This window comes from Topomyia yanbarensis, chromosome 3, assembly GCF_030247195.1.
Source record: "Topomyia yanbarensis strain Yona2022 chromosome 3, ASM3024719v1, whole genome shotgun sequence".
Classification (NCBI taxonomy): domain Eukaryota; kingdom Metazoa; phylum Arthropoda; class Insecta; order Diptera; family Culicidae; genus Topomyia; species Topomyia yanbarensis.
The window spans coordinates 296,277,059-296,302,937 of record NC_080672.1 but is presented as its reverse complement, the minus strand read 5'-3'; the positions used below and the strand labels follow the sequence as shown (position 1 = coordinate 296,302,937).

General features: G+C 38.1%; 1 protein-coding gene across 1 annotated transcript in view; it reads left to right on the top strand.

The window, feature by feature from the left end:
- The window catches only part of LOC131691236 (uncharacterized), a 37,416-nt gene extending 17,640 nt beyond the window's left edge, over positions 1–19,776 (top strand). The window contains exons 2-5 of the mRNA XM_058977476.1: positions 1,433–1,628; positions 16,632–16,844; positions 16,909–17,139; positions 17,207–19,776. Coding sequence (XP_058833459.1) covers positions 1,463–1,628; positions 16,632–16,844; positions 16,909–17,139; positions 17,207–17,355 — 759 coding nt within the window. The 5' untranslated portion in view covers positions 1,433–1,462 and the 3' untranslated portion in view covers positions 17,356–19,776. The remainder of the gene's footprint in view (positions 1–1,432; positions 1,629–16,631; positions 16,845–16,908; positions 17,140–17,206) is intronic.
- Positions 19,777–25,879: the final 6,103 nt, after the last annotated feature.

Below are 25,879 nucleotides of genomic sequence, written 5' to 3'. Positions count from 1 at the left end.
GTTTGAGGTTAGTAGATTGCAGATCTTGATACTGCTACCTGCTAAAACCGTTCCTGCAAATGAACGAAATCGATTGTAAATTTGTGTAGATTTTGGGAAATCTTGGCAATAATTGGAAGCAAATTATAGGTCGTCATTGGTGATCGGTAGTCTTTCTGCATTATGAAAAGCCTGCAAATGTATGTGATCCTTGAAAAAACTTTATAAGAATTCATAGAATCAGCGTAAAACAAATATTTTTTAATATGAGCGCTGTAGAATTATACGCAAAAATGCTTTTACTTAAATTTGATTTATTTGAGAAAGACAAAAAAGCGTTCTCCAATTTTTCAATATATTGTAGGCAAAAGCACAGCCTTTCAAATGCAATCAAAATTATCAATTTTCGTTTGCTCCCTTTTGAGATATCGACATTTGAAAAGGGCGTATTTTTAAGTGAAAATTAAGTATAACTTTTGAACCAGACAAGATAAAATTTTTCTTTCTTCAGCAAAAGTTGCCTCTAATCATGCTCTAAAAGTATACTGAAGGAAACTTTTGTGAGAAAAATCATATTAAAAAACTGTACGGAGAAAACTGCTTTTTTGAGAGACACCCTAAGTTATGATATGGAACTCACTATAAAATGAAAACGGTTTGAGATACAAAGTTAGTATCTTCAACAAAATTGCTCAGAATTGATTGTTCTACAATATTGCAGAAGAAAGTATCATTCTCTCTGAACTATAATTTGAAATAATGTCCACAACTTAGACATTTTAAGGGCCACCCTAAAACCGTTTCAGCCAAAAGATGCAGTTTGTCACGCACAATAAATTTTTCTAAGACACCAAATCTCTAAACCTAAAGATGAATGCGTTAATAATTGTTTCCCGCTAATCTCGCTTCCTGGACCACTGTGCAGTGCACAAGCAAACTTTTCCAAGAAATTACTACAAGTTGGGCAGGCTCCGCTCTCCGATAAGCGCTGATTATCCTAACCAAACAAGCTCTACAGTGCAGTAGGGAATTGTTTACAAAATAGCTCAAACTATGACCATAAAAGTTCAACCACTTATCTTTCAATGGTTCGTGCGGAAAGTTGAAAACTTTCGAAAGTACCGAAAGAAATAGAAATTTTCGGAATACAGTGCGTCAAACTGAAAGCAGTTCACACAAACTACCAAGCTTCTCCACCAGCACAGATAATAGCAGCGCGGTATCTCATAGTTATAACTTGGATCGTTTCGTTATTTAATTATCATCACTCCTATCTGTATCTACCGCCTCCGCTGATGATAGCAAAACCACCGACAAAGCCGCTTCAAAAATAGCAATCCCCTGCAGAACCCATTACGGCGGTTCCCACGCAGTAAATGCAAAATGAAACACCCGACTAATCCGTACTTTATGTGCTACCTTTCCTCCCTCGCTGATGCATTGTACTTCTTAGGTGCTGAATCCGCTGGACGCGGTGTGCAACATGCCCCGACCGGACGCTATATGTGTGAGCAATCTGCGTAGTGCAAGCCGAGTGGATAAGGCCGTCCTCACCGAGCGGCCAGATGTGAAGATTTTCCTACCGTTCCGATTCTACTTCTACCGGGTGGAGGAACTGTTCGCGCCCAACACGTACAACAAATTCCTAGGTGAGTACCGATGGAGGGAACGGGGATGGATTATCTGTAGTGAAGTTTTTAAAAGTTAGTATCTTTTTTTATTACATTTCTTATAAAAGAAATGTATAGAATTCGCTCAAACTTTCAAGATTTTTTCCGAGGCCCGGAGGGCCGAGTCTTATATACCAATCGACTCAGCTCGACGATTTGGGACAATGTCTGTGTGTGTGTGTGTGTGTGTGTGTGTCTGTGTGTGTGTGTATGTAACGGACAAATTCTCATTCGTGTTTCTCAGCAATGGCTGAACCGATCTTATCCAAACCAATTTTAAATGAAAGAACTAAAAAACAGTATGAACGCTATTAATTTGTTTTTGATTCTGATGTTTAGTTTTTAAGATATGAATGTTTGAATGCGTAAAAATGGCGTTTTTTGCAGTTTTTTTTAATTATCTGCCAGAATTGACAATATAGATCAACAATTTATATGTTTGTAGACAGCTTTAACGAATACCTTTCGAACAAGCTATAGATTGTTGAAATCGGACTATTATTAAAAGAGATATTTAACATTAAATGCGGACGAAAGATTTTTATCATTTCCCATTGCCAGAAATATGACCAAAAACATGTAATCTATTATTAACGCCAAAACGGCTTATTTTAGGTCAATAGTATCTTCGGAGAATTTAATGGAGGCAATATGCTCTTTCTTTTCGTATTGTGCTTTTGCTGATTAATCACCCTATGAGTGAGATATTTTCACAAATTTTCTTGGAAGTGATTATAACGAAATGATGCTTTCAACAAATTTGTAGCTCTTACTACTACGAATAACTTTACTGAAGACTTCAAATATCTATTTTGAATACTTTAAAAGTTATGGCTTGTTGTTTGTGGATTACTCTTCGTCGCCTATTTATTGTTCAATATAGTAATAATCCATTGAAATAAGCCAAACATTATTTCGATAAATCGAATTTTGTATTTCATTTTTCTATCTACAACCGCTAGAAATAATCACCGAACACTTCCAAGTTGTCTGGAAGGAACTTGATAACTTATCAGTGCAAAAATGTTCATTTGTGCGAACCTTCTGACTGCAATTTTTCTAACTTATGACCATCGGATCGATCTGAAACCTTTCGGAAAATGAAAAGCGAAATAAATAACTCCAAGCAACGGCGTAGCCCAGAGAAGGTTTTGGAGTTTAACACCATACAGCCCCCCCCCCCACCACACCAAAAAAAAAATTGGATTGGTGTTGAAAATTTATTGATGCAAACTGATTTAATTCAATATTACAATAACATTATCTGATCCGTAGATTGATAACCTGTTGTTGTAAACATCATGAGGACTTTTGATAAATTGTCGGAATGGGGTCCTGATATGTAACTGATCTATTGGTCTTGATTTCACAGTTGTCTAATAGCATCAATATCAAATTCCTGCTTGAAAACATTCCAATAGAAAATTCCAGAGTTCTGTAATCAATCATAATCCTCAGATTTATTTTCAAATTTTCAGCTTTTTTCCTACACAATATTGCGAAAGCTTATTAAACAATTTTTCCTAATAAGTTTGTGAAAATTATAAACTATTTGAAATTTTTTAATAGTTTTATTTTTTATTTAACCGTTATTTTTTAATAAATAGTGACCATCGCTTCACAACGTAGTCTATTTTTCATGGCTTGCGGTGAGCACGATCTCTCGAATTGCTGAACCGAAAATTATGGAATAGAAATTAATTTTTAGTATTCTTTACAGACCCGCTGGTGCCCTAAAACGATTTCGCTAGATTTTTAGAGCACTGTGCACTAGACTGCCCAGAAAAATGATGCATTTTTGAAAACTCAATCGGCCCACCCCTGAGTCGATTCCCAGTCCCACCAGGAGTACTTGTACCAAATTTGAAGCAAATCGGACAAGTCTAACTACCGGACCAACGTGCCTGAAGTTTATATTGGATTTTTCAACAATTTACATAGAGAAAACTCACTAGCTCGTATTTTCGCCGCTAGGTGGCACTGTATACATCGTATTATCATTGTAAGTGAAAATAAGAAAGATATTTTAATTATCTACAACTTTGTCGAAGACTGCTAGTAAATCCGGCTATGTTAAAAGAAGTTATTAAACTTTTAACGAAGTGATGTCTGAGTCAGTTTTGCATGGGGCCTAGCAGTGCATGGTTGTGTATCAGTACTCGAGTCCAGCGAACTATATATTTTTGTGAAATAATGGTTAGATTTAGCCGAATAGTATGTTTACAAGAATTATAGTAAATAATACGAGTTATGTTTTGGTTAGAAAATTTTAGTTCCACCTGTGACCGCATAGAGGGCGCCACTACTAACTTTTCATAGAAGAGAGATAGAGTATCAAGATGTTCAGAAGAAATACTGAAAAATACCTGTTCTATAACTTTGTAGAAGACACCAAATTTCTATCTCTCTCCGTTGAAAAGTTAGTGTTGGCGCCCTCTATGCGGTAACAGGTGGAACTAAAATTTTCTAATCACAGCATGACTCGTATTATTTACTATAATTCTTCTGAACATACCATTGAGCTAAACCTAACGATTATTTCGTGTGAATCGAGTACTGATACACAACCATGCACTATTAGGCCCCATGCAAAACTGACTCAGACATCACTTCGTTTAAAGTTTAATAACTTCTTTTAACAAAGTCGGATTTACTTGCAGTCTTCGACTAAGTTGTAGACAATTCAATTATCCTTCTTATTTTCACTTACAGTGATAATACGATGCATACAGTGCCACCTAGCGGCGAAAATGCGTGCTGGTGGGTTTTCTCCATGTAAATCGTTGAAAATTCCCATACAAATTTCAGGCCCGTTAGTCCGGTAGTTAGACTTGTTTGCTTGATTTGCTTCAAATTTGGTGCAAGTACTCCTGGTGGGACTAGGAATCGACGCAGAGGTGGGCCGATAGGGGTCATTTTTTCCTGTTACCCTACTGTGCACCCAGTGCATTAACGCAAGTGACGGAAGGTTATCGAAAAGTTTTTCGTGAAAATGAAAATTCCAGTAATGATGATGATTTTCCCAAACGGTTCGTTTTCGTGAGGTTTTTATTTGTTCTTTGGCATTAGGATTAGCGATAATAATTCAAATCAACAATACTACTGGGAAGTCACCTTTAGAAAAAGTCGATGTCGAAGTAAAATTTGAAACTATGCACGCATGTACTTCAGAGATAGCGTGATATCAGGAGCTGCGATTTCATTTCAACGCTTTTTTGTGAAAAGGGCGATACTTACAAATGTAAACATAAGGCTTTTTTCTTACATGCGAATAAGGGCTTTGAAACGCAACAAATTAACCTAAAATTTTTGATTCTTCGATATTGCTTTCTTAAACTACAGCAAAAAATACAACGGGCGAAACTGTATTTTTGTTTGTTTATTTAAAGTTTCACCCTCCACGCTCCATGCAAACAAACAGGGCGATACTTTTTTTTATTTATTTATTTATTTATTTATTTACTGGTCTTCGAGTTACTCGTACAGACAGTTTCTTAATTAATATTAATTCTATGTTTAAAGGTAGTCTTAGTAATGCTAAAATCATATTTGTCAGCAACATTATTAAAATTACGACAGCATACATTGAACGGATTGTTTTGAGAAAAAAGAGTACGATACATTGGTAACCGAAAGAAATCAGTTCGTCTGGTGGGTCTAGGCGGTACGTTGAATTGGAGCTGGTTCAGCAACTCCGGGCTATCTATATTGTTTCCCAGAAGATCAAACACGAAGAGCCGTTGCAGCATTATCCTCCGACTTGCAAGAGTCGGCAAACGTAGAAGATTGCATCGATGTTCATAGGGTGGTAGACGAATAGGATCAGTCCAAGGTAGTAACCGCAGAGCGTAACGAACAAAGTGACGCTGAATTCGTTCGACGCGGTTGATTTGTACAGCATGATAGGGTGCCCACACAAGTACACCGTACTCGAGAATGCTACGTACAAGGGCACAGAAGAGCGATTTTAGGCAGTATACATCGTTGAATTGTTGCGTGTTTCTTTTGATGAACCCCAATACGGCATATGCTTTGGCTGTAGACATTGCAATGTGCTGCGCGAAACTCAATTTGCTATCGAGAAGAATGCCTAGATCCTTAACTGTGTTTACACGGTTGATAATGCTTGTTGACATTCTATAATCAAACGTTGTTAAGTGCCTGTTACGACAGAACGAGATCACATTACACTTTTGTACGTTTACTTCCATCCCGTTTTGTGTGCACCAATTTAGCAGCGAATCGATATCGGCTTGGATGGCACAGCAATCGACTGCCGAAGCAATTACACGAAAGAATTTCAGATCATCCGCGAACATGTACTTAGGGGACTGTATAGTGGAGCACAAATCGTTTACGAATAAAATAAACAGTAGCGGGCCTAGATGACTTCCCTGGGGAACACCCGACTCTATCACAAACGGAGATGATCTCATTTCATCGATACGAACGTACGCACAGCGTTCGGTGAGGTACGACAATATCCACCGTGTCAACCATTCAGGAAGTCCCATTCGTTTGAGTTTGGCCACCATTAGCAACTGAGGCACTCTATCGAACGCTTTAGCAAAATCCACATAAACGGCATCAATTTGTTGACGTTCACCAAGCGCGCTATTTAGTGACGAAACGTATGCCATAAGATTTGTACTTGTCGATCGTTTTTTCACAAATCCATGCTGCCACTCGGAAATAATATGGTGCACCTTCGGATACAGCATATCATGAACGAGGCTTTCGAAAACTTTTGGTAAGCAACTCAAAATTGAGATGGCACGATAATTCTCAACATCATTCACGCTACCTGTCTTATGGATCGGTGTAATAGCTGCTGTCTTCCAGACACTCGGGAAAATTCCTTCGAACAATGATTTGTTGAAAATTATACTCGCAGGAACAGCAAGCGCTTCAGCACATTTTTTAATGAAAATAGGCGGCAGACAATCCGGACCAGCTCCTTTGGCACCATCTAGTGACTGTAGTTTCAGCTCCACATCGCGTACCGTAAAATTGAAGAGCGACATGTTCAGATCGAACATCGGTAGGCTATTCAAATACGCTTCAGACAAAGGTGGTCGGTTATTACTTTGCACACTTTGAAAAAAGGATGAGAATAGGTTTGCCGATTCAAACGGGGACTCAGCGGTAACATCCTTGTAACTGACACGTTGGGGGATTCCCTGCGACTGTTTCCGATTTTTCACAAACGACCAGAACGAATTAGGATCCTGCTTAAGGTTTTCCTCCGTGCGACGAATATAGCAACGAAAACAATGCGTAAGCATCGAGTTATATTCGCTCTCAATAGCATGCAACTCAGCTTTATGTCTATCATCTCTCCAGCGAAAAAAACGTTTTCTAACTTTACGAAGGCGGTTCCGCAGATGCTGTAACTCAGTATTCCACCATGGTTGCCTGCTACCGTGAGCACGACGGGGTCGTTTCACAGGTACATTGTCACGAAGTATAGCATCTGTTTTTTCATATAAACATGACACAGCTTCATTAACACTGCACCCATCCAAAATCTCATCCCATCGAATGTCGGCGAACAATCTATTAACCAGATCGAAATCACAACGGGTGAAATCAAAGCCAGACGGGTATTCAAAATCAATTGCATTTTGCTTCACATCGTTCGTCTCAAACAGCAATACAAAAGGTCGGTGGTGCTGGTCGATTTTAAGCAGTGGTAACGGTGGCTCCAACAATTCCACACAACTATTATCGCTAATAAACGCTAAGTCGAGCAGTCTTCCATTCACGTTCACTTTATCGTTAATTTGAAACACTCCGTTGGCTAAAACAGACTCGACCAGAGATATTTCCTGTTCCGACGAAGCATTCAATGGCAGCAAACAGTTTAAATTTTCATCCGACATCCAGCGTAATTGAGGAAGATTATAATCCCCAACAGTCAAAACCACGTCTCGATCACCCGCCAGATCCATTAATTTTTTTACACATATTGCATGTTGATCGTATAAAGAAGGCTCACTTTTGGGCGGGAGATATATAGTGCAAACTATCATATCAAACTTCGGCGATGAGATTCGAACAATAATCTGCTCCAATTGCTCGCAGCCAGAAATGTGAATAGCAGAGCTCTGAAGGTTGTTTTTTACTCCTATCAAAACCCCCCCCACCTCGTCTGTGTTGGCTGGTTTGGGGGTTTCTATCACAACGGTAAATCGTATAGTTTAGAGCTAGCTCAGAGTTTGAAACGTCGTTGTTCAGCCAGGTTTCAGTAAAGGCAATAACATCATAATCGCACTGAGAAAGTGATAGTAGTAATTGATTTGTCTTACTCCGGACCCCACGCGTGTTCTGATAGTAAAGCGAGAAAGGACGGTAACTGTTTTCACGATTCGGACCTCGACAGTTGAAAGTAGTAGAGCGATGTGCAGACGGACGTGCGCGGATGCAGGGTAACGCAGCCGATAGATCTTGAGCATCGGTAGAAGTTTGTGTATGGCAGTAGGCAAGTGCGAAGAGTGGCTCATTGTGATTTAGTGTCTGCTGCGGCTGGCAAAAAGCGAAAAGTATTTCGTCTGTTCGACGTGGGCTGGAAATCAAATGGTCGGAAAATAATTCCCTTCTGCCAAGTTGAATTTGATAGTGCTAAATCTTTCAACTGCAAATCAATGCCAGCTTTAAACGAAACAAACGAAAGTTCATCGAGTGTTTTGCCTTTAGGTACAAGTTTAACAACGTCCACAGCTGTGTCTGTTTTTAAATTGTTCCTGATTAGCTTTTCGATTTGATGCACTGTTGCCTGAGGATCGAAACCAGATAAGTACAGCCAAAACTGTTTATTCTTTCTAGCTGCGACCAATGGTATAGTGTCGTCCGGTTCAATATCTTTTGTACCTTCGAAAATGTTATCGGTGCGATGCGGCGGTTCATTCGGGATTAACAGCCGTGGTCTCTTGCGTGAATTCGGGTTACGTGGTGTAGTGGGAAAGGGCGTTCGCTGGAGTATTGTATCAATCTTCGTTGTGTTGAGTGCAATTTCATTCCTCAGCTCGTCCAGCACCTTGTTCTGCTCATCAACCATTGACTGCATTGCATTGTTCCTGGATGAAATTACTTGACGAAAACAAGCGTTTGCCATCATTTTCATACAAGCTTTGCACATCCAAAACAATTGTGAGCATCCAGATACAGCGTCACGAATTTCCGCTGACTGGTGAGCACATTTGAGGTGAAAAGATGATTTACAAAAGCCGTTGCAAACTATTTCGTCGGCCTTGTCAAGACTGCGAGTACAAGCACAACAAACAGGCTCCATTGCTTTTTTCCGTACGACCTCAACACAAAGCGAATGCGGTGCAGTTTTTTGGAGATTTTCCGATATAATTTGACAAACAGCGTTGAACTCCGAGTCACACCGATGCAGTGATGAAAAATACGTCAGATATGTAGTAATCCACAACGAATAAATCCGAAAAAAACGATAAAAACACAATATTAGCACAGAGAGATAAAAACAACTAACCGACTTGTCTAACCTTGTTGCCAGTTCGATGCTAGCAGTTTAGAGGCGAAACTCAAAGGGGCGATACTATCATTTTGTCAATTTCAATAGCAAAAACAAATTTTAATTTAATAATTTCAAATACTTTATGAAGTTTTGGGTTTCGATCACTGAATCATGCAATCTAGGATGTCAAAAAACACAATAGTTCTTAAATATGAAATAAAACCAAGTCTGGAAATATTCACTGTTGATTTTCTTTGAATGGTATCACTGCTAGTATCGCCCTTTTCAAAATAAAGCGTTGATTTCTTAGTTCTCAGTCGCGTTGGAAATTTGAGTAAAATATAAACTTCAAATCGATTCAAAAAAAAATCGCTTTAAGGAAAATTCAGTTTTCCCACCACAATATAGATATTTTATTAACATAGCATTAACAATAATTCGTTGGTATGTCTATTTTATGGGCCATTTTTTCGCTTTCCCATTGATTTGGTTTGAGATTTCTAGCACTGATGTTGTTCTATGCTGATTTGAGCGATTCTCTGAGTCCTGCCACTATCCCATGTAGTATGTGTTATCAAAAACATCGCGAAGCATCAAGTTCTAAATGTTCTTAAACGATATAATATCCGAAGAGAGTGATAAGAGTTATAAGAAATGTCTCATCACACTGTTAGGTGGATTAAACACGTTTTTAATTGTGAAGCTGGATTTTCGTCACGAGTTATTTTAAACTTTAAGTTTTATATATAGTTTAAACTTTGTGTTGCGCGAAAAGTGTGTCATACTTTATTGTCTATAGAATTTTACTTATTTTAACCAGTAGATTGAACCTAAGATGCAGCCAATAAAGAGTTGACACATCGATTTTTTTACAAGAATTTTACAGAAATCATATGAACTGCACACTCAATTTGGTTCGTCAATATCCCAACAGCTGTGTAGTCAGTAAATTCAGAAACCGATTTCTCAGTAAAGTAAGATTTGTTTGCTGATTTCCAATGAAATATTTTTCGAGTCTCAGCTATAAAACGTCACTTTTACTGAGATCTCAGCAAAAAATTGTTTGCTGAGATCTCAGCTGTTGAGATTTCGGCAAAAGATGCGAAAAAAGCTGAGATTCAACAGAAAAAAATAATGGCATTTTCGTTTTTGACATTGCACTACACTGGTGTAGTCGGTGACTGCTACACTCATTCAAACTGATTAATGGCGTTTTCATTTTTCCTTGGTGCTACACCGGTGTAGTGCAAAGAAAGAGATAGACTGATTACATCCAAGTTTGAACGAGTGTAGCACCGACTACACCGGTGTAGTGCACTGTCAAAAACGAATATGCCATAAGTCTCTTTCTTTGCACTACACCGGTGTAGCACCAGGAAATAACGAAAGCGCTATAAGTGTGTGGAGCGCTCAATATACGTAGATATTGCGGGATATAAAATAATACTATAATATAATTGCTATTGACCATATATGAAATAATAATCGTCACTTTTTGTTCCCCTATTAAACTCCAGCTGTTCTTTGTTATTCTTGCTTTTCTCACATGCAAAGTTTTTTCTTATATCATTCATTCTTGTCTGGAATAATGACAGCGGTTATGTACGAAAGATGGATTTATCATCCGATTCGAAATAGTTAGTTATGCGTCAAGCATAACTGCAATTGTAATATTTATTCCGCATGGCGATATTCGGTAGTATAAAAATGGAGGTCTTTCAAAAATGGGGTTTTTCGAAAAACGATTTTTTTTGCAAACATGTTACACAGACGCAAGATTTTAATGAAATATGCTCTAGCTCAGTTTTCCGGGAGCTTTGAACATGGCTAGAATTCCCAAAAGTGTTTTTGCAATTGGTTGGCAAGGTATACAAGATCAATCGAATTGGAATAACTTGAGAAATGTTCGAGAGACGCTATCAGTCTGACACGAGCCTTTTTTCAATTTTGTATTTTTACAAAGCTCACAGGACACGGTAAGCATTTTTCGTTTGAAACTTAAACCATATTACCAAATTTTCGAATTTTGGAAAAACTGTGTATCAGACGATAGCCAAAGGGGATACAAAATTAAAATCTGTTTGAATATTCTGTTTCAGATGAATTGCTTGACCGGAATCCTACCAACCGTCTGACTTTACATTGGAGAGGAGGGTGCAATCAAAGTCAAACAACATCGAACAAAAATTCATGTTAAAAGTTCAGTAATAAACAATTCGAACCGAAAAAGTCTCGTCCCAATCGCAATGGTTCACTTACAATCCATCCTCAAAAAGTGTTAAAGAGTGTTATTTAAGAGAGCAGTAACCACTTTTTTGTACAAGCTCTAACAGTTGTGCAAATGAGTCTTTGTTCATCATTGGGATCCGACCAAGGATCCGACAGAGATTAACAAGCCTTTGGTCGAAAGTCAACGATCTCACCAGACTGATGTAGCATGCATTATCCCAGTCAAAAAGGGCAAGTTGCTGGCTAACGGGGGGCTATTTGCCAACTCGGATGCGCTAATTGCCCTTCAATTTGCCAGCAAATTGCTGGCAATTAGGGGGCTATTTCAAATGCAACATTTGGGCAATTTGCCGCCGTCATTTTTTTACCGCCCAATCCGCCCTTAAATCGCCCCCAAATCGCCCACGGAACGCGCCATTTAATCGCCCTAAATTGCCTGATATGTAAATTAAAAATAATACTATTTTCGGATTCATTATCTACTCACATATACTTACCAGTATACTAGGTAATCACCACCAACTTATAGGCAGAATCAAAGGTGAAATCGGTATTGCACACCAAAACTTATCACAATCTGACGTTCATTAAGGCTTTAGGTCAGAGATCTTGTTCTACTATACTTACACACGATTCCATAATTTTCTACATTCGTTGGCTAAATGAAGTGCACTAGACAAACAAAATACAAGTGAGAACACACCAATTGTTCAAAAAACAATCTTAAGCTTAAACCAAACATGAACCGCCATGTTTGAAAAACGCAAAAAACAAGTCCATTTCAGCCGCCTGAAAATTTGTCTAAGTATTTAAATTGCCTTTAAATCGCATTCGCAAATTGCATTTGTTCCTAGGGGCAATTAGCACAGGCGAGTTGAGTCAAACGTCAAACTTTTTAAATTGCCTGACCATGTTCGGCCGCATTTTTTTTGACAGGGATGGGTTGTTTAGCTTAGCTTAGGTAGACTGCCTGCAGTTGCTATTCGTGATTGACCGAATTGGAAATGAACTGTGAACCAACCCAACAAACAACGAAAACTGAACAAGCCTTTTATCAGAGAGAATGAGCTGAACTATAACTGTTTAAACCATTATCTAGCTACATTGTTTGTTGGGAATAATGCTTGCGAGGAGCAAATCATTCTCACTGTGCATGTTTCACTGACTCAACATTTTCATAAAATTTCATAAATGTGCTTCCGCGGAATGAAATGAATGTTAGTTCGACACTCGCTGTTGATAGAGACCGAGACTATCTTTGCATCTTCACGACCATCCCAAGAATGGAATTGTAAAGCTCTTTCGCGACAAAATTTAGACGCCTCAAAACACATAGATCTCTTGAAATATTAAACCAAAAACTGAAATATTTCTCACAGATAGGGACGTATGTCTGTTCTATCTAAAAATACATAATTAAAAGTGCTTTCAATAGTAACATCGGAAGAAATGCGTGTTAGTTGTTTTGTACCATGAAGCTGGTTGAAGTCTTCTGCGTCCTAAGTTGTATAACATACATTATAACGCAGGAAAATTTGGTTAAATATTCACGAAAAAATCGAACAAGTGTTTATCCCTCACATTCTGCCTATCACTATGGTACGGAACTGTCATTGCCTTGAATGACTTCATTCCTTAATGGTGCTTCGAATTATACACAATTTTTTTTTACATTTTTATTTTCCTTGCAACAGTGCGAACAGAAAGATCTGGTCTTCTTCTGAATGTTCCATTTGGTAGTTTTAAATGATTGTTTTTTTTGTATTTTTATTCATCCGCGTTCATTTTAAGATTTTTGTTTGCTTGGTTCTTTTAGTATTAGTTTTTAGCTTTCGTTTAGCTTGAGATTGAGCGTCCCTGGTTGCTAACAAAATTGGCGCAAAGCATTTAAACGAATGTCGTAACGAACCGAAGCTACAACAGGAAAGTATCGATTTTCTTCATAAAGAGAATATGAAATAATTTTAAACGGCCTGAAATTACATTAGTAGCCATACGCGTGCGTCGCTTGTTCTTCTTCCCTGTCAGCATACGACCACAGATTATAGAAAGATCACTAAATCCGATACATTAGATCAAAATTTTAGTTTATTTTATTTAATGTATCCTTTTCAATTGTTTAAATTTTATCTTCATGAAATGGAAGATTTACTTAACGCCACAAGTTGATCAAAAAACAAAATAGACTGAAAGTTCAATTACGGAATGGCTGAACTTTGCTAATGGTAAAAAATTTTATGAATTTTTATAGACAATGAAAAATTTCCGGCCAAATACGGTGGTTATAAAATTATTGATGACTCGCATAGGACCGAGCATTCATAATGTGGAACATTTCCCAAAGGTTTAAATGGAGGTTAGACTTTCGGAAGCAGCGAATTATCCCAGCCGAAACCAATCATTTCGAACAACTTAAAACACATGGTTGTGTTTGACAATACTGTAAATAAGATCCTCCTAAATCTGGACGAAGATAAAATCAATGTTCCGCTCCAAGATCGGACACCGCTTACTTGTAGATTCATGTCACATTTGGGAAAAATGGAAACCGAAGGGCACGTGTAGGAACGACTTTCCGGTATTTCAAATAGTGTTTATGTGGTGAGAATGCCAGTGGGCCGATCTATTTTCTACTACCTGACTATGCAGTACAAAACGTGGTGCGATAGTACCGTTACACAGAGAATTCTTTGCACATATCAAGGTAAAATTAATACGTGCCAGTTCTGCAAAAAACGGCACATTACGGTCTACCTTGCTTAGAAACCGCTGAATATATACAATTGCAAAATTTGTGGCAGCTGCTCAGGCAATATTGATAGCTGCAAAAGCTGCGTCAAGTACCTCAAAATCTTCAACCAATACCATTATTGAATAAATTCACACTCGTAAGGGCAAGAAGCAGGGAAAAATCAAATATTCGCAAATATAAATGCAGCAACTACGACGAAGGTACGGAAATGTACAATAGTGAGACAGAAATGAACAACCTCCCCCCCCCCTCCCCTTCAAAGCAGAAGTAGGTGAGGAAAATTATTTTCTCGCCTCGTATACAGGTTTCCATGTGCATTGGATAAGCGTTTGCGCGGACAGCCATTAAAACTCGTTTTATTATTTTTATGGTTTACATAATGAAAATATATAAAAGACCCACGGCTTCGTTTGTTATTTAAATGACAAGTTTTTGATTTTCACATAATTTGGAATTTCTGCATTAGGTCAGTGCACACTGTGCACTCTGTACTCTTAGTATAATTTGGTCTATAATTTTTCACAAAATTCAAAACTTTTTGAGCGACCGCCACAATTAATCCTGTTAAGACAGATGTCTTCCGTTTGATTCCGCTATAGATTTGTAGTGGAATTAAACGGAAGGCATCTGTCTTAACAGGATTAAGCATTTTAGTCGTTTTCTATGGCTTCCAATTAAAGTTCATGTAAGCTCATGAACAGACAATCACGAAGGGCGACTTAAATGATGTGACTGGTTGAATCTGTAAGCCAATAAGTTGGCATAAATGTTTCGAAATCATGCCATTTCAATATAATGGTGGAAATGTATATCACATATTTAGTACGATTTGCACCTACATGCAATGGGCCACGAACTTGAGGTACTATGTGCCGACACTTAAACACTTGAAACCAGAAGGTCCGGTAAGAAATTTTAAATTAGTTTTAATTTTAAAGTAGTTTCAAACTCAAAATCATTCCAAACTAAATTGTTGACTGGTTTTTATTAAATGTGATTATTGTGTATTACGTAATGTGTTCATTTCAAAATCGAAATTTCTGACTCACTAGGAAATTTTATTCTGGATCCGCCTCTGCTTGAAATATAAAAAATATAATATTTAATCAGCTTAATTAGGATTAGCTCAATGTTGTCTTTTATCTAACTTATTTTATCAAGCGGGTGTGTGTGAAGGTATGCCTATTGGCTGAAAGTGACTGGGATGAGAGAGATGGGTCTGAAGTGTTACTTGCCGGACCTGAAGGGTCACGGTTTATATAGCCCCTAGTCCCTGGTCAAGCCACGGGGACCGTTTGGGATGGGCTCCGAAGGCCTCTTTTCTTGGCTAGCTCGAGCTTGTTATTTAATTAACTTTGTATCACTACTCTATTATTCACTTTTTTTTATTTATTTCCAATTCTTCTTGATGTTTGCTTTTCTCGACGTGTTAAGCAAAATTGATTCGTAGTCTGTCTATCCTAACCCAACAGCTTCCTTCTCACTCGCAATTTTCTTCTCTCGTTAGTCTTTATTTCCTACTTTCCCATAATTTCCCGATTCCGGGCGTTTCCTGTTTTCCTAACGTGTGTGTAAATTGTGTTTTGAGTTCGTGTGTTACATAATTATTTATTGAGACCGTTTAGATATAATATACTCGTGCTCGCTATAAATTTTTCTCCTAAAGATATTCACTATTCCATAGAATATTTATACATAAAAAGAATCGTTGTATAAAAATTATCCAAGACGCATAGTTCCTCCTAACTGTTATACACCAATATATACATTATAACATCATTATAAGCCGCGCACGTTCGTGTCGAACTGCAGTATGGCAAATTCTCTTGCTCGCGTTTTGCTCTCATCTTTGGAACTGGTTTATGGGGTAAAGGGCCCAAATGGTAACAGAAGCGGGTGGATAAGGTGGTCGTTTGAGAGAGATCTGTTGAGAGGCTTGATGAAAGGGGGCATGGCGGGGGGGAGGTGTTAGTGAAAGGTGGGGTGTAATGTGTTGGGGGTAACTCGTTACCGCATACCCCTAACTACACCCCTGTTTAAACACGGAGAACTTATGTAAGTCAACAAAGAAATTTACCGGGATTAGGTTATCGAGGTGCAGAGTGATTGCATTACCATTCTATATAAGAAAGGCAAAAAAAATGTGTCGCTCAAAAAAAGTCAATTTTATTAAAAAAAATTTCGAGATTGCATCCAATCTCGACGTATTATGCATTTTAAATATAAATTCGATTTTGAAATTTTCCTTTACTCACCTTTTGAGCATTTTCAGGGCCGGGATTAGGTTATCGATATTCAGAGTGACTGCATAACCTTTCTATATGAGAAAGGCAAAAAATGTACGAACATATTGAACAGCAGTGCGTCATGTTTTATAAACAAATCTACGGAGTGTATAATCAAAAATAGGTATTTTTCACCTAATGCCTAATTGATACCCTGCCGGTTTCCACCTTTTCGACCTAGAAAATGAAATTTTTATTTAAAAAAAAAATAATTTTGTATTATCCCTTTTCAGTTGTTCCGGGAGGCGATCATCTAATATCACTGATCGATGAAATTTCCTACGTGTCACCACCATCTCCGATGCTTTCCCAGATCGAAGACATCCCACCAGAACAGTTCTGCAACGGCGATAACAGACCTCCAGATTGCGGTCAGAACTGCATGTGCACCCACACGATTGACATCCCGCTGAATGCGATCGTAGAAATTGTCCTTGTAGATGAAGGTGACTCTAAACCTAGCACTATCCATTTCATTCCAATCACTCACACGTTTTCACCATTTTACAGTCCAACAAGACAATCTAAGCCATCCGTTCCATCTGCACGGTCACTATTTCAACGTAATCGGTATGGGCCGATCGCCCGACACCACCGTGAAAAAGATCAATCTGCGCCATGCTCTCGATCTCGATCGACGTGGTCTACTGAATCGGCAGTTCAATCTTCCCCCGCTGAAGGACACCATCGCTGTCCCGAACAACGGCTACGTCGTGCTGCGGTTTAGAGCCAACAATCCAGGTTAGGCTCGATCCAACATTCGAAAACAAGACAAACAAACCTTGATGAGATTTCATTCCATTTCCAGGCTATTGGTTGTTCCATTGTCACTTCCAGTTCCACATCGTGATCGGCATGAATCTGGTCATCCACATCGGCACGCAGGCCGATCTACCTCCAGTGCCACCAAACTTCCCACGATGCGGAAACCACATACCTCCCATTCGGTTCAACTGAAATCGATCGCCAAGCGGGCGGTCGGCGCCAACTAGAATGTGAAGGAAGAAAAATTAGGACACTTCTGTAGAGCTATTATTTACATAGTTTGAAACTTCCGTGAAGAAGCAGAACCTTCCGTGCAAGTGTGCTGATACGTAAGCGCTTCTTAGTCGTAATGTAGTGAATTTTGTAACTGTTTTACTTCCGTTCGCTTGCTACAACTAGTTATTGATCATTTAATTATCTGCTGTAAACTGTTAATATCTTTTGTAGACTATTTTTATATGTTTAATTAGGTTATATACATCCAGTCCAGTTAATGCAGTCAATCAATTAACATTTTCTTTTATTATTTGTTACCTATAATGATGTTTTTATTAATCGCAATACTTCATAACTTTCTGTTTATTTCGAACGATTTAAATTCAAAACAGCACATGATCTTGAAAAAGTAACATAGTTTAGCTTACTGAAAATGTCATGAGATACGAAAAAACTTCTATCGAAAACATAAATATATATTTATGTAAAAAATTACAAAACAAGAATTAGGTAATTTACAAAAATCGCATGATTGAGAATAAGATACTTAAAGAGTTCCAAATTTATTTACACAAAGATTACGTATCATCAAATTTCACTAAAGCTAATATTACACTTTTCATATGCATCATCCAGTATCACTAAGCAAGACAAGACGCTCATTTATCTCATCTTATTTAATCTTATCGTATTTGAATAATATTTGAAGTATCTGAATGGCGTATGAATTGTAGCAAAATATTGTCGAGCACAACACCGAAAGCACAGAAGTCAAGCCATTAAAATGAAATTTTATAGACTAATACACCAATTACACACACTAGCTTTTTGTGGCCAAAAATCAACCTGAGAGGCTGGTGGGTTCACCTTTGTCAAATAGATTATTCAATTTTTTTTCGATCGAGGAACAGCTCATAACGCTTGATTAACGCAAAGGGATTAGAATAACAAGAAGACGACATATCTTGGGCCCTATTCTCACAGTCACGTCACCTAGTGACTAGAAGGAAATTTTGTTCTAGTCACTAGGTGACGTGACTGTGAGAATATGGCCCCTTGTTAGGAATTCCAATGTAACTGTCCGAACGAACATGAATCCTGTTAAACGGGGATATTTTGAGCAACTTTATCGGCGATATTCTATTCCACTAAGCTCCAAAAAAATTTCATGAATCATAAATTTTGATTTCAAAACAATACATTTCCGTTAAAAACAAGACAGACTGGAATTCCAAGTCATGATTTGATGATTTAGGCCATTTTACTGTAAAATTAAGCTCTATCGATGTTTGTAATAAAAGAATAAATTATTTATCACTTAATGACCCTGCTGGGTCATTAAATGGAGAATAAAATTCCTGTTTTCTTGCATAAATCGATAGAGCACAGAAAAAGGGGTCAAGGTAATTGAATGGAAGGTGTAATTAATTCAATTTCATAAAATAATGTGGTTTTTGTTTGAATCGAAATTGAGTCGGGTTCAAACCCCAACTGCTGTCAGAATGTATGAACTGACAGTGGTTAGAACGTGACTCAGTTTTGGGGTCAAGCAAAAACGGCATAATTTTCATTTATCGTTTCATGTACAAATAAGTCAAAAACCTAGTAACGCAAACTGCATCGGAAAAAACGAAAAACAACATATGGTTTAATGACCCAAATTAGATAGCGTCTCCTTATTATTCGAATCTCCCTAATCCAGAGTATCATGTAATAAACTACATTGTTCATTCATCAAGAAAGACTCTCATACCAGTTGATAAATCTTTCACCATCGAAAGCGGGTCAAACCAAAATTATTCCTTCCAAAATTGTATACATAGAGCTCACGTCGATGGGCTTTCTCATAGCCTATATGTATAAAGAAGTACGTGTAGATATTTGAATATCCTACCACAAGACACGTGGGATCAGAGGACAGATTGCGTCATGTGTACCGCCCACATGGGAACAAAGAACGGAAACGGATTCTGTACCACCCACAAACGTGATTAGAATAATGGTGAGAAACTTGCACCTGTCGCAAGTTAATTGAAAGATGAACCGATAGATATGAATACAAGTTGTAGAAGATATTAAATTGAAAATTAAATGGGATCTATCATGATAGATTATGCTGACAGCAGATATAGCTTCGGTAGGTAGAATTAATTAACATACCAACACGGCACTGTATGCAAAAAGAACAGCAAAACTCAGATCAGAAGAAAACCAATCCAAATGAATTTCGGCACATTCGGGAGAGAGTGTGTATGTTTCGAAATTAATTGTGATAAGATTGTTCTCTAAAGCAATCCCATCTGACTTTCGTGTTTGTATTTAAATACCTGATGGATTGTGGAAAAATGTGTACGCGTGGAAAACAATAAAAATCTTTTTGAGACGATAGTAGTTTAATTTTGCGTTTATTTATTATCGCCGCAAGGATTTGAAAGAAATTGTAAATTGTATTCTTCATTTTTTGATGTTACGAAAAGATGATAATAGAAGTCAAGATTGATTTTTAAGCTAGTTCTCTTTTTATCAAAAAATAAAATAGTTGAAATAATACGTTCATTCACCACTACGCGATGGCAACACTGTGAATGGGAATAGGGGAAGTGAAAAAAAATTACAAGGTTGTTTACAAGACACAACTACCGACATTAAAAATGCGACATGACTAGCGAACACCGTGTGCACCATCGCGTCAATACAGCATTATTTCTATACCGTTTATTCAAAACGTAATCACCCTTATTCTTGTTTACGACGAATACGAGATTCGTTCGAAAGTGGTTTGTATTCCCGTTTACGACAGCAAAATCAAATGGGCTTACTATTCGTTCGAATCGCATTCGTCGTAAACAAGAATAAGGGTGAATATCTAACAAAGGTAAACAAACTGAGTTTATTATGCCAAATAAAAGCTAAGCATTGACTCTTTATCGTCCACAAATAATAGAGAAAAATGATCTCTTTATATGTTAATTTAATCTTAAGTCAAAATGTCACACATAGTATACAAAAGCTTTGCTAATATTTTGTAGATGTGATGTTTTGCGTTGCGATGTTTCTCCAAGTCGACTGTAGTTATGTTTTTCCAATGCCAAACCTCATATCTACACTCTCGGTTGCAATACAGCACATGAAATATATCACAACTGTGAATAATCGCCAAACCTGTAGAATCACCCAACACGCTCCACGATATTTTATTAGGTCTTACCTTTACTGGTACCAACGAACGAATGAGGAAATTCGGTTGATCGTTGCTATTGAACTAAATAACACGAGCATAGTAACGGAGACGCATGGTAACATGTTACAATAATAGTGTTGTACTGTAAATGAATGCACGGAACCACACATCCTCCCCCCTCTCCAAATAAATGGGAAGGATACGGGTTGTTGATTGTTCGGAATATAGAATTAAAAAACAAAAACGTTGTTTTTATTGCGGTTGGTTTTACGGAGATTATTCTAGTATTTAAAAAAATCAATGAATAGGTTATTCCTGAACTATTTGAATGTAGTTCTTTAGGTACGCAGGCATTCTCTTTTCACGCATTGGACGCATTTACTTAACATGGCACAAAACTTATTCATAGTTTGCATTTACCTTGGTGTCGTTTTCATCTACCCATCCTACTGGGTGATCACGTTTGGTTTGAATGCTATTGGCATCCTTATTGCGACATGCTGCTGCGAAATGCCCACGTTCTCCACACGCGTTACAATCATTATTTAATGCCGGACACGACCCAAACTTGTGGAACAAGTGGTTACTTTTAGGACAACGAGAGCGACGTCCTGTACCCCGATTGCTGTCGTCATTCCAATTCCGTTTCCTTTTTGGATTAGTTTGTTCATCCGTAGTCGTTTCAGCTCGACGTTTCCATTGCTGCCGCTCGTTGGCAAATTTCTGCTGGTTTCTTGCTACCGCAAATGCTTGCGTTTGGTCAGGTTGTGTTGTTTCCGTTGTATACGCTTCGTCACGTGTTGCTGATTGTACAATAAACGTTGTTCCATACCCAAATGTTCTTGCCGATTTGACCAACTCTTTGTTTCGCATTCCCTTCAGTAATTGTGCTCTAACAAACCGATCTTGATCCACGCTAGTATAGCCACAAAGCCGGACTTTCTCCATCAAGCGAGCATGGAAAACTATTGTTGGTTCACCTGGTTCTTTTTTCAGATTTGAAAATGCCTCATGTTCCGCAGTTACATCGACCATAGACCAGGTAGTCTTCGACGTTTTTAACGAATATTTTATAACAGTTCGATTCTTGTAGGCTTGGACGAAGTCTCGCTGCTCTGGATATGCCTTGGAGCTTCTCTCCCATAGACAGAAACAAGATCTGTGAGCGTTTTACGGGATCGTGAATCTTAGAAAGCGATGCAGCGATCTCGAAACGGTCTATAAATCTATTCCACTGCTCCCACATTCTATTTGCGGGAACATCGTTTGGGAATGGTTGGATGTTTTCCCATCTAATGCTTGTTGTGCCTGTAGACACTTCTGATGTATCACACCCGATATTCCAGTTGTGGTCAGCCTCGTTGGGTGCTGTATTACATACTCCGAGTGGTTGATTAGAATTCAATGATTTCACTAGGTCGTTTAGAGTTCTTTCCATCTGATCCATTCTTTGATTATACTCTGGAACTGCTGGCGGATCAATGCTGGCTTCCACTATAGCAACGCAACCTGTGCTTTCCTTTGCTCTTTCATCGTTCTTCGCTCTGTAACAAGAATCATCGCTGTTGATACTTCGGTCATCGTCTTCGATACTGTAAGATCTCGAAATCTTCCACTTTCTTAACTTTTTTCCACCATTTACTTCGGATATCGACCATTCCCCAAGTGTATCATCGCAATCTTCCGAATCGCATTCAAACCCGGGTGCTCGTACGTATTTATCTGGGGTTAACATTTTTCAAATCTGTAACGTATAGCAGAGAAACGCAACATATGTATTATCTCAGCTACTAAATTTGTAACGATTCTAGCACTCTCTAGTATTAGTCAGCAAAAACAACTTATTGAAACGCGGCCGTCCCAGTCCGCTTTTAAATCAACCAATAGCGGTCGTCCCGATCCGCTCTAAAATTATGCAACGCGGTCGTCCCGACCCGCTCCCAAAAACAAAATCGCGGTCGTCTCGATCCGCTTTCGAAATCATCTAATCGCGGCCGTCCCATTCCGCTCTCAAATTATTCAACGGCGGTCGCCCCGATTCGCACCCGAAAATATTCAAAGCGGTCGTCCCGATCCGCTACTAAAGGAATTCGCGGTTGTCTTGATCCGCTCTCGAATCCATCTATTCGCGGCCGTCCCAGTCCGCTCTCAAATTAATCAACGGCGGTCGTCCCGATCCGCACCCGATTACATCAAATTGCGGCCGTCCCGGTCCGCTCCCTAAATATTCAAAGCGGTCGTCCCGATCCGCTACCAAAAGAATTCGCGGTTGTCCAGAACCGCTTTCGAATTCATACACTTGCGGTCGTCCCGATCCGCACCATGGTCATACCGGTCCGTATTTAGAGACAGTCGATTCGAGATTTTTTTTTAATCGAATGCGACTGTCCCGATTCGCTTTGGTAATATCATTTTTTTTTAAATTTTCTATTCACTTTTTTTACCATGACTACCACAAACAAAAAATAGAGCTGCACGGGATTATTTTTTCTTCGTTCTTATCCCGATTTTTTTTAAATATTTTCACTGCACGTTTCAGAATATTATATTCCATTTGCGTGTTGGGTGATTCAAAAAAAAGATTATGAAAGAAAACTGTAAGATGTCTTTATCTTCTGGAAATTCAGCTTCCTGGCATGGATCGCCAATGTGAATAATCGCCAAACCAGTAGAATTACCCAACACGCTCCACGATATTTTATTAGGTCTTACCTTTACTGGTACCAACGAACGAATGAGGAAATTCGGTTGATCGTTGCTATTGAACTAAATAACACGAGCATAGTAACGGAGACGCATGGTAACATGTTACAATAATAGTGTTGTACTGTAAATGAATGCACGGAACCACACAACAACTACAAACCCGTCTCTCTAAACGTCACAGTAAAATGTGCCATCTACAAACGGTGTTGTCAAGACCACATATGTAAAAGAGCATAATAGCAAAAGTGATCGGCAAAATGTAATAAAATAATGATTATCAATTTTCTCCCTATTATCTTCGCGAAAAACATGTAATATGCTTATACGATCCTGCAATGAGTAAATGCAGAGGTGATAGTAGAAATAATAGCCTTCTGTGTGCTTTAATTGTTAAATAAATTTGAAAAGTGCAAGGAAATTTTTGCACGTGATTTTCTCCGTTTGACGTTTCTGTTAGATATGATGTAATGAAAAAACGCTTAAGATTTTTCAGGGCACACACGCATTATGTTGTTACTTTTAATGTTATTATTCACTAGTAAAGATACAGAATTAATTATTAAAAAGCACAAATTTAAGACAAGCTAATAAAAGGGATTATTGCCTCATGTGTGAATATTTGTTTATGATTCACTGGTAGAGGTACAGAATTAACAAGCGCAATCTTAAAACAAATTAATAAAAGGAATTTTCTAATTGAATTCATTTTCCATTATGTATTCGTCCTAATAAGGACGGTTTGCTGATAACTATGTTTTGTGATATGGAACGTCCTTTGAAACGATTCGAACCTTGCCGGCGATTCGCTTCTGCTACGTACACACACGAACATTCTCCTTTCGCAGCTCATGTCAAATAACCACTTTGTGAAACAAGGTGATCACTTTCATCAACTTTTTGGTGAAGGTGGAGGACCATCCTTTTGTACAACAAATAAAAATATTTTCATCATTCTTTTTGGTGCGGCTTTCACTTAGTGGCAGGGTTGCCCCATTCATTCATTTAGAAAAAAGTTTGCTAATAACCAGTGATGGTGATTGATGAAAATATTGTTGATCTAAAATGATGCATATCAACGTTGAATGTTGTATACTGAACCAATTGTCCTTGCTTATCAGGCCATTCTATTTGTAGTAGGCGATCAAATCCAAATACATAACGCGCCAAATAGAACTTTTCATTCGTCAATAAATGCTGTACTACGTGTTGTCAGAGGCAACTCAGCATTGAGTGAAGATCGGGCCAATATGGATATTTTCTCATCGCAATCGATAACTTTCGATGCTTGATGAATGAATCAAATAGCATTCGTTGCAATTTTTTTGGGCATGAAAAGGAGGATGTTTTGGCATCAATAGTACTATCCGAGGCTCTAGTACCATAAGGGCCCGTAACTATAGGTTTCAAATGCCCTTCTTATGCATTAAAGTGCCAAAACTGTCTCAATCACTTCGATTGAATTCGAAAAATATTATGAATCTCGTGCCTCACTTCTGAATGGATAAGAATCGAACATAGTGAAGCATACTCAGATTGAAAAATGATCACGCGGAATGAATGAATGGAGGGAATGCAAACAAGCGAACTTGGTTACGCATTTCATCAATGCTGATTTGTTTGCACCTTGAAAATAGGTTACCATGGAAGGTTTTCGTCTGTATACATATTCGTGCATCGAAACCATGGATTACTACCAGTTTTGATTTGGTGATGAGTGTTAATTTTGATGAAAATTGGCTTCACTGCTAATAACTGTTTTGTTATACAGGACGAGAATCCTATGAAACGATTTGTGCCTTGCCTGCACGACTAAACGCACTGCATAAACCAGCAATTCGCCATCTCGCTTTTGTTCCGCCATCGTCCCTTGGAACTTCGAGCAAAATCCTTCCAGTACACACAAACGCTCTCCTTCCGTGGCTCGTATCAAATGAAAGATATAACAGATATCCTACCAGCAGCAGTAGCGATAACCTACCTCGTTCTATCAGCAGAGCAGGTACGGCAATAAAAGAATTCGGCCAGAAACATTCCTTTTAAATCAACCGACGAAATGTGTAAGACGTTTATGAATGTCGAGATGAGGTCTGTGTTAGGGAAAGTGTAGCGCAAATTTGTGAAAATTGTATACTTTTTCTCTATTTTTTCGCGGATTTACGGATTTTTCAATAGTATTCTAATAAAATATATGGATAAATTTGGCAACAATTTTTTACTGGCAATTTTCTGAATCGATTGGTGTTCGAATCATGAAAATCCATCAACAATTAACAAACCGTAAGTGAAAACTTTGTCTGTTTTCTTACATTTTCCCAATAGATTTACAAAAATACGGATTTTTCAATAGTGTACAGTTCAAATACCAATTTTAGTTTGCAATCAATTTTTAAGTTTGACTTCTCTAAATCGATTGGTATAAAAATGACGCAAATCCCTCAAAAATTAACAGCGCTACAGTTGTTTAAAATTATGCCACATTTTCGTGACGCGGATCGAATTTTAGATTTTAGTTTTACACCTAGTCTCAGCCCCATATAATGCTAAAATCTGTAGTCACGCCGTAAAGCCGTTGCTCCTCGGTTCATGAGTTGATGGGCCGATATCTAACACAGA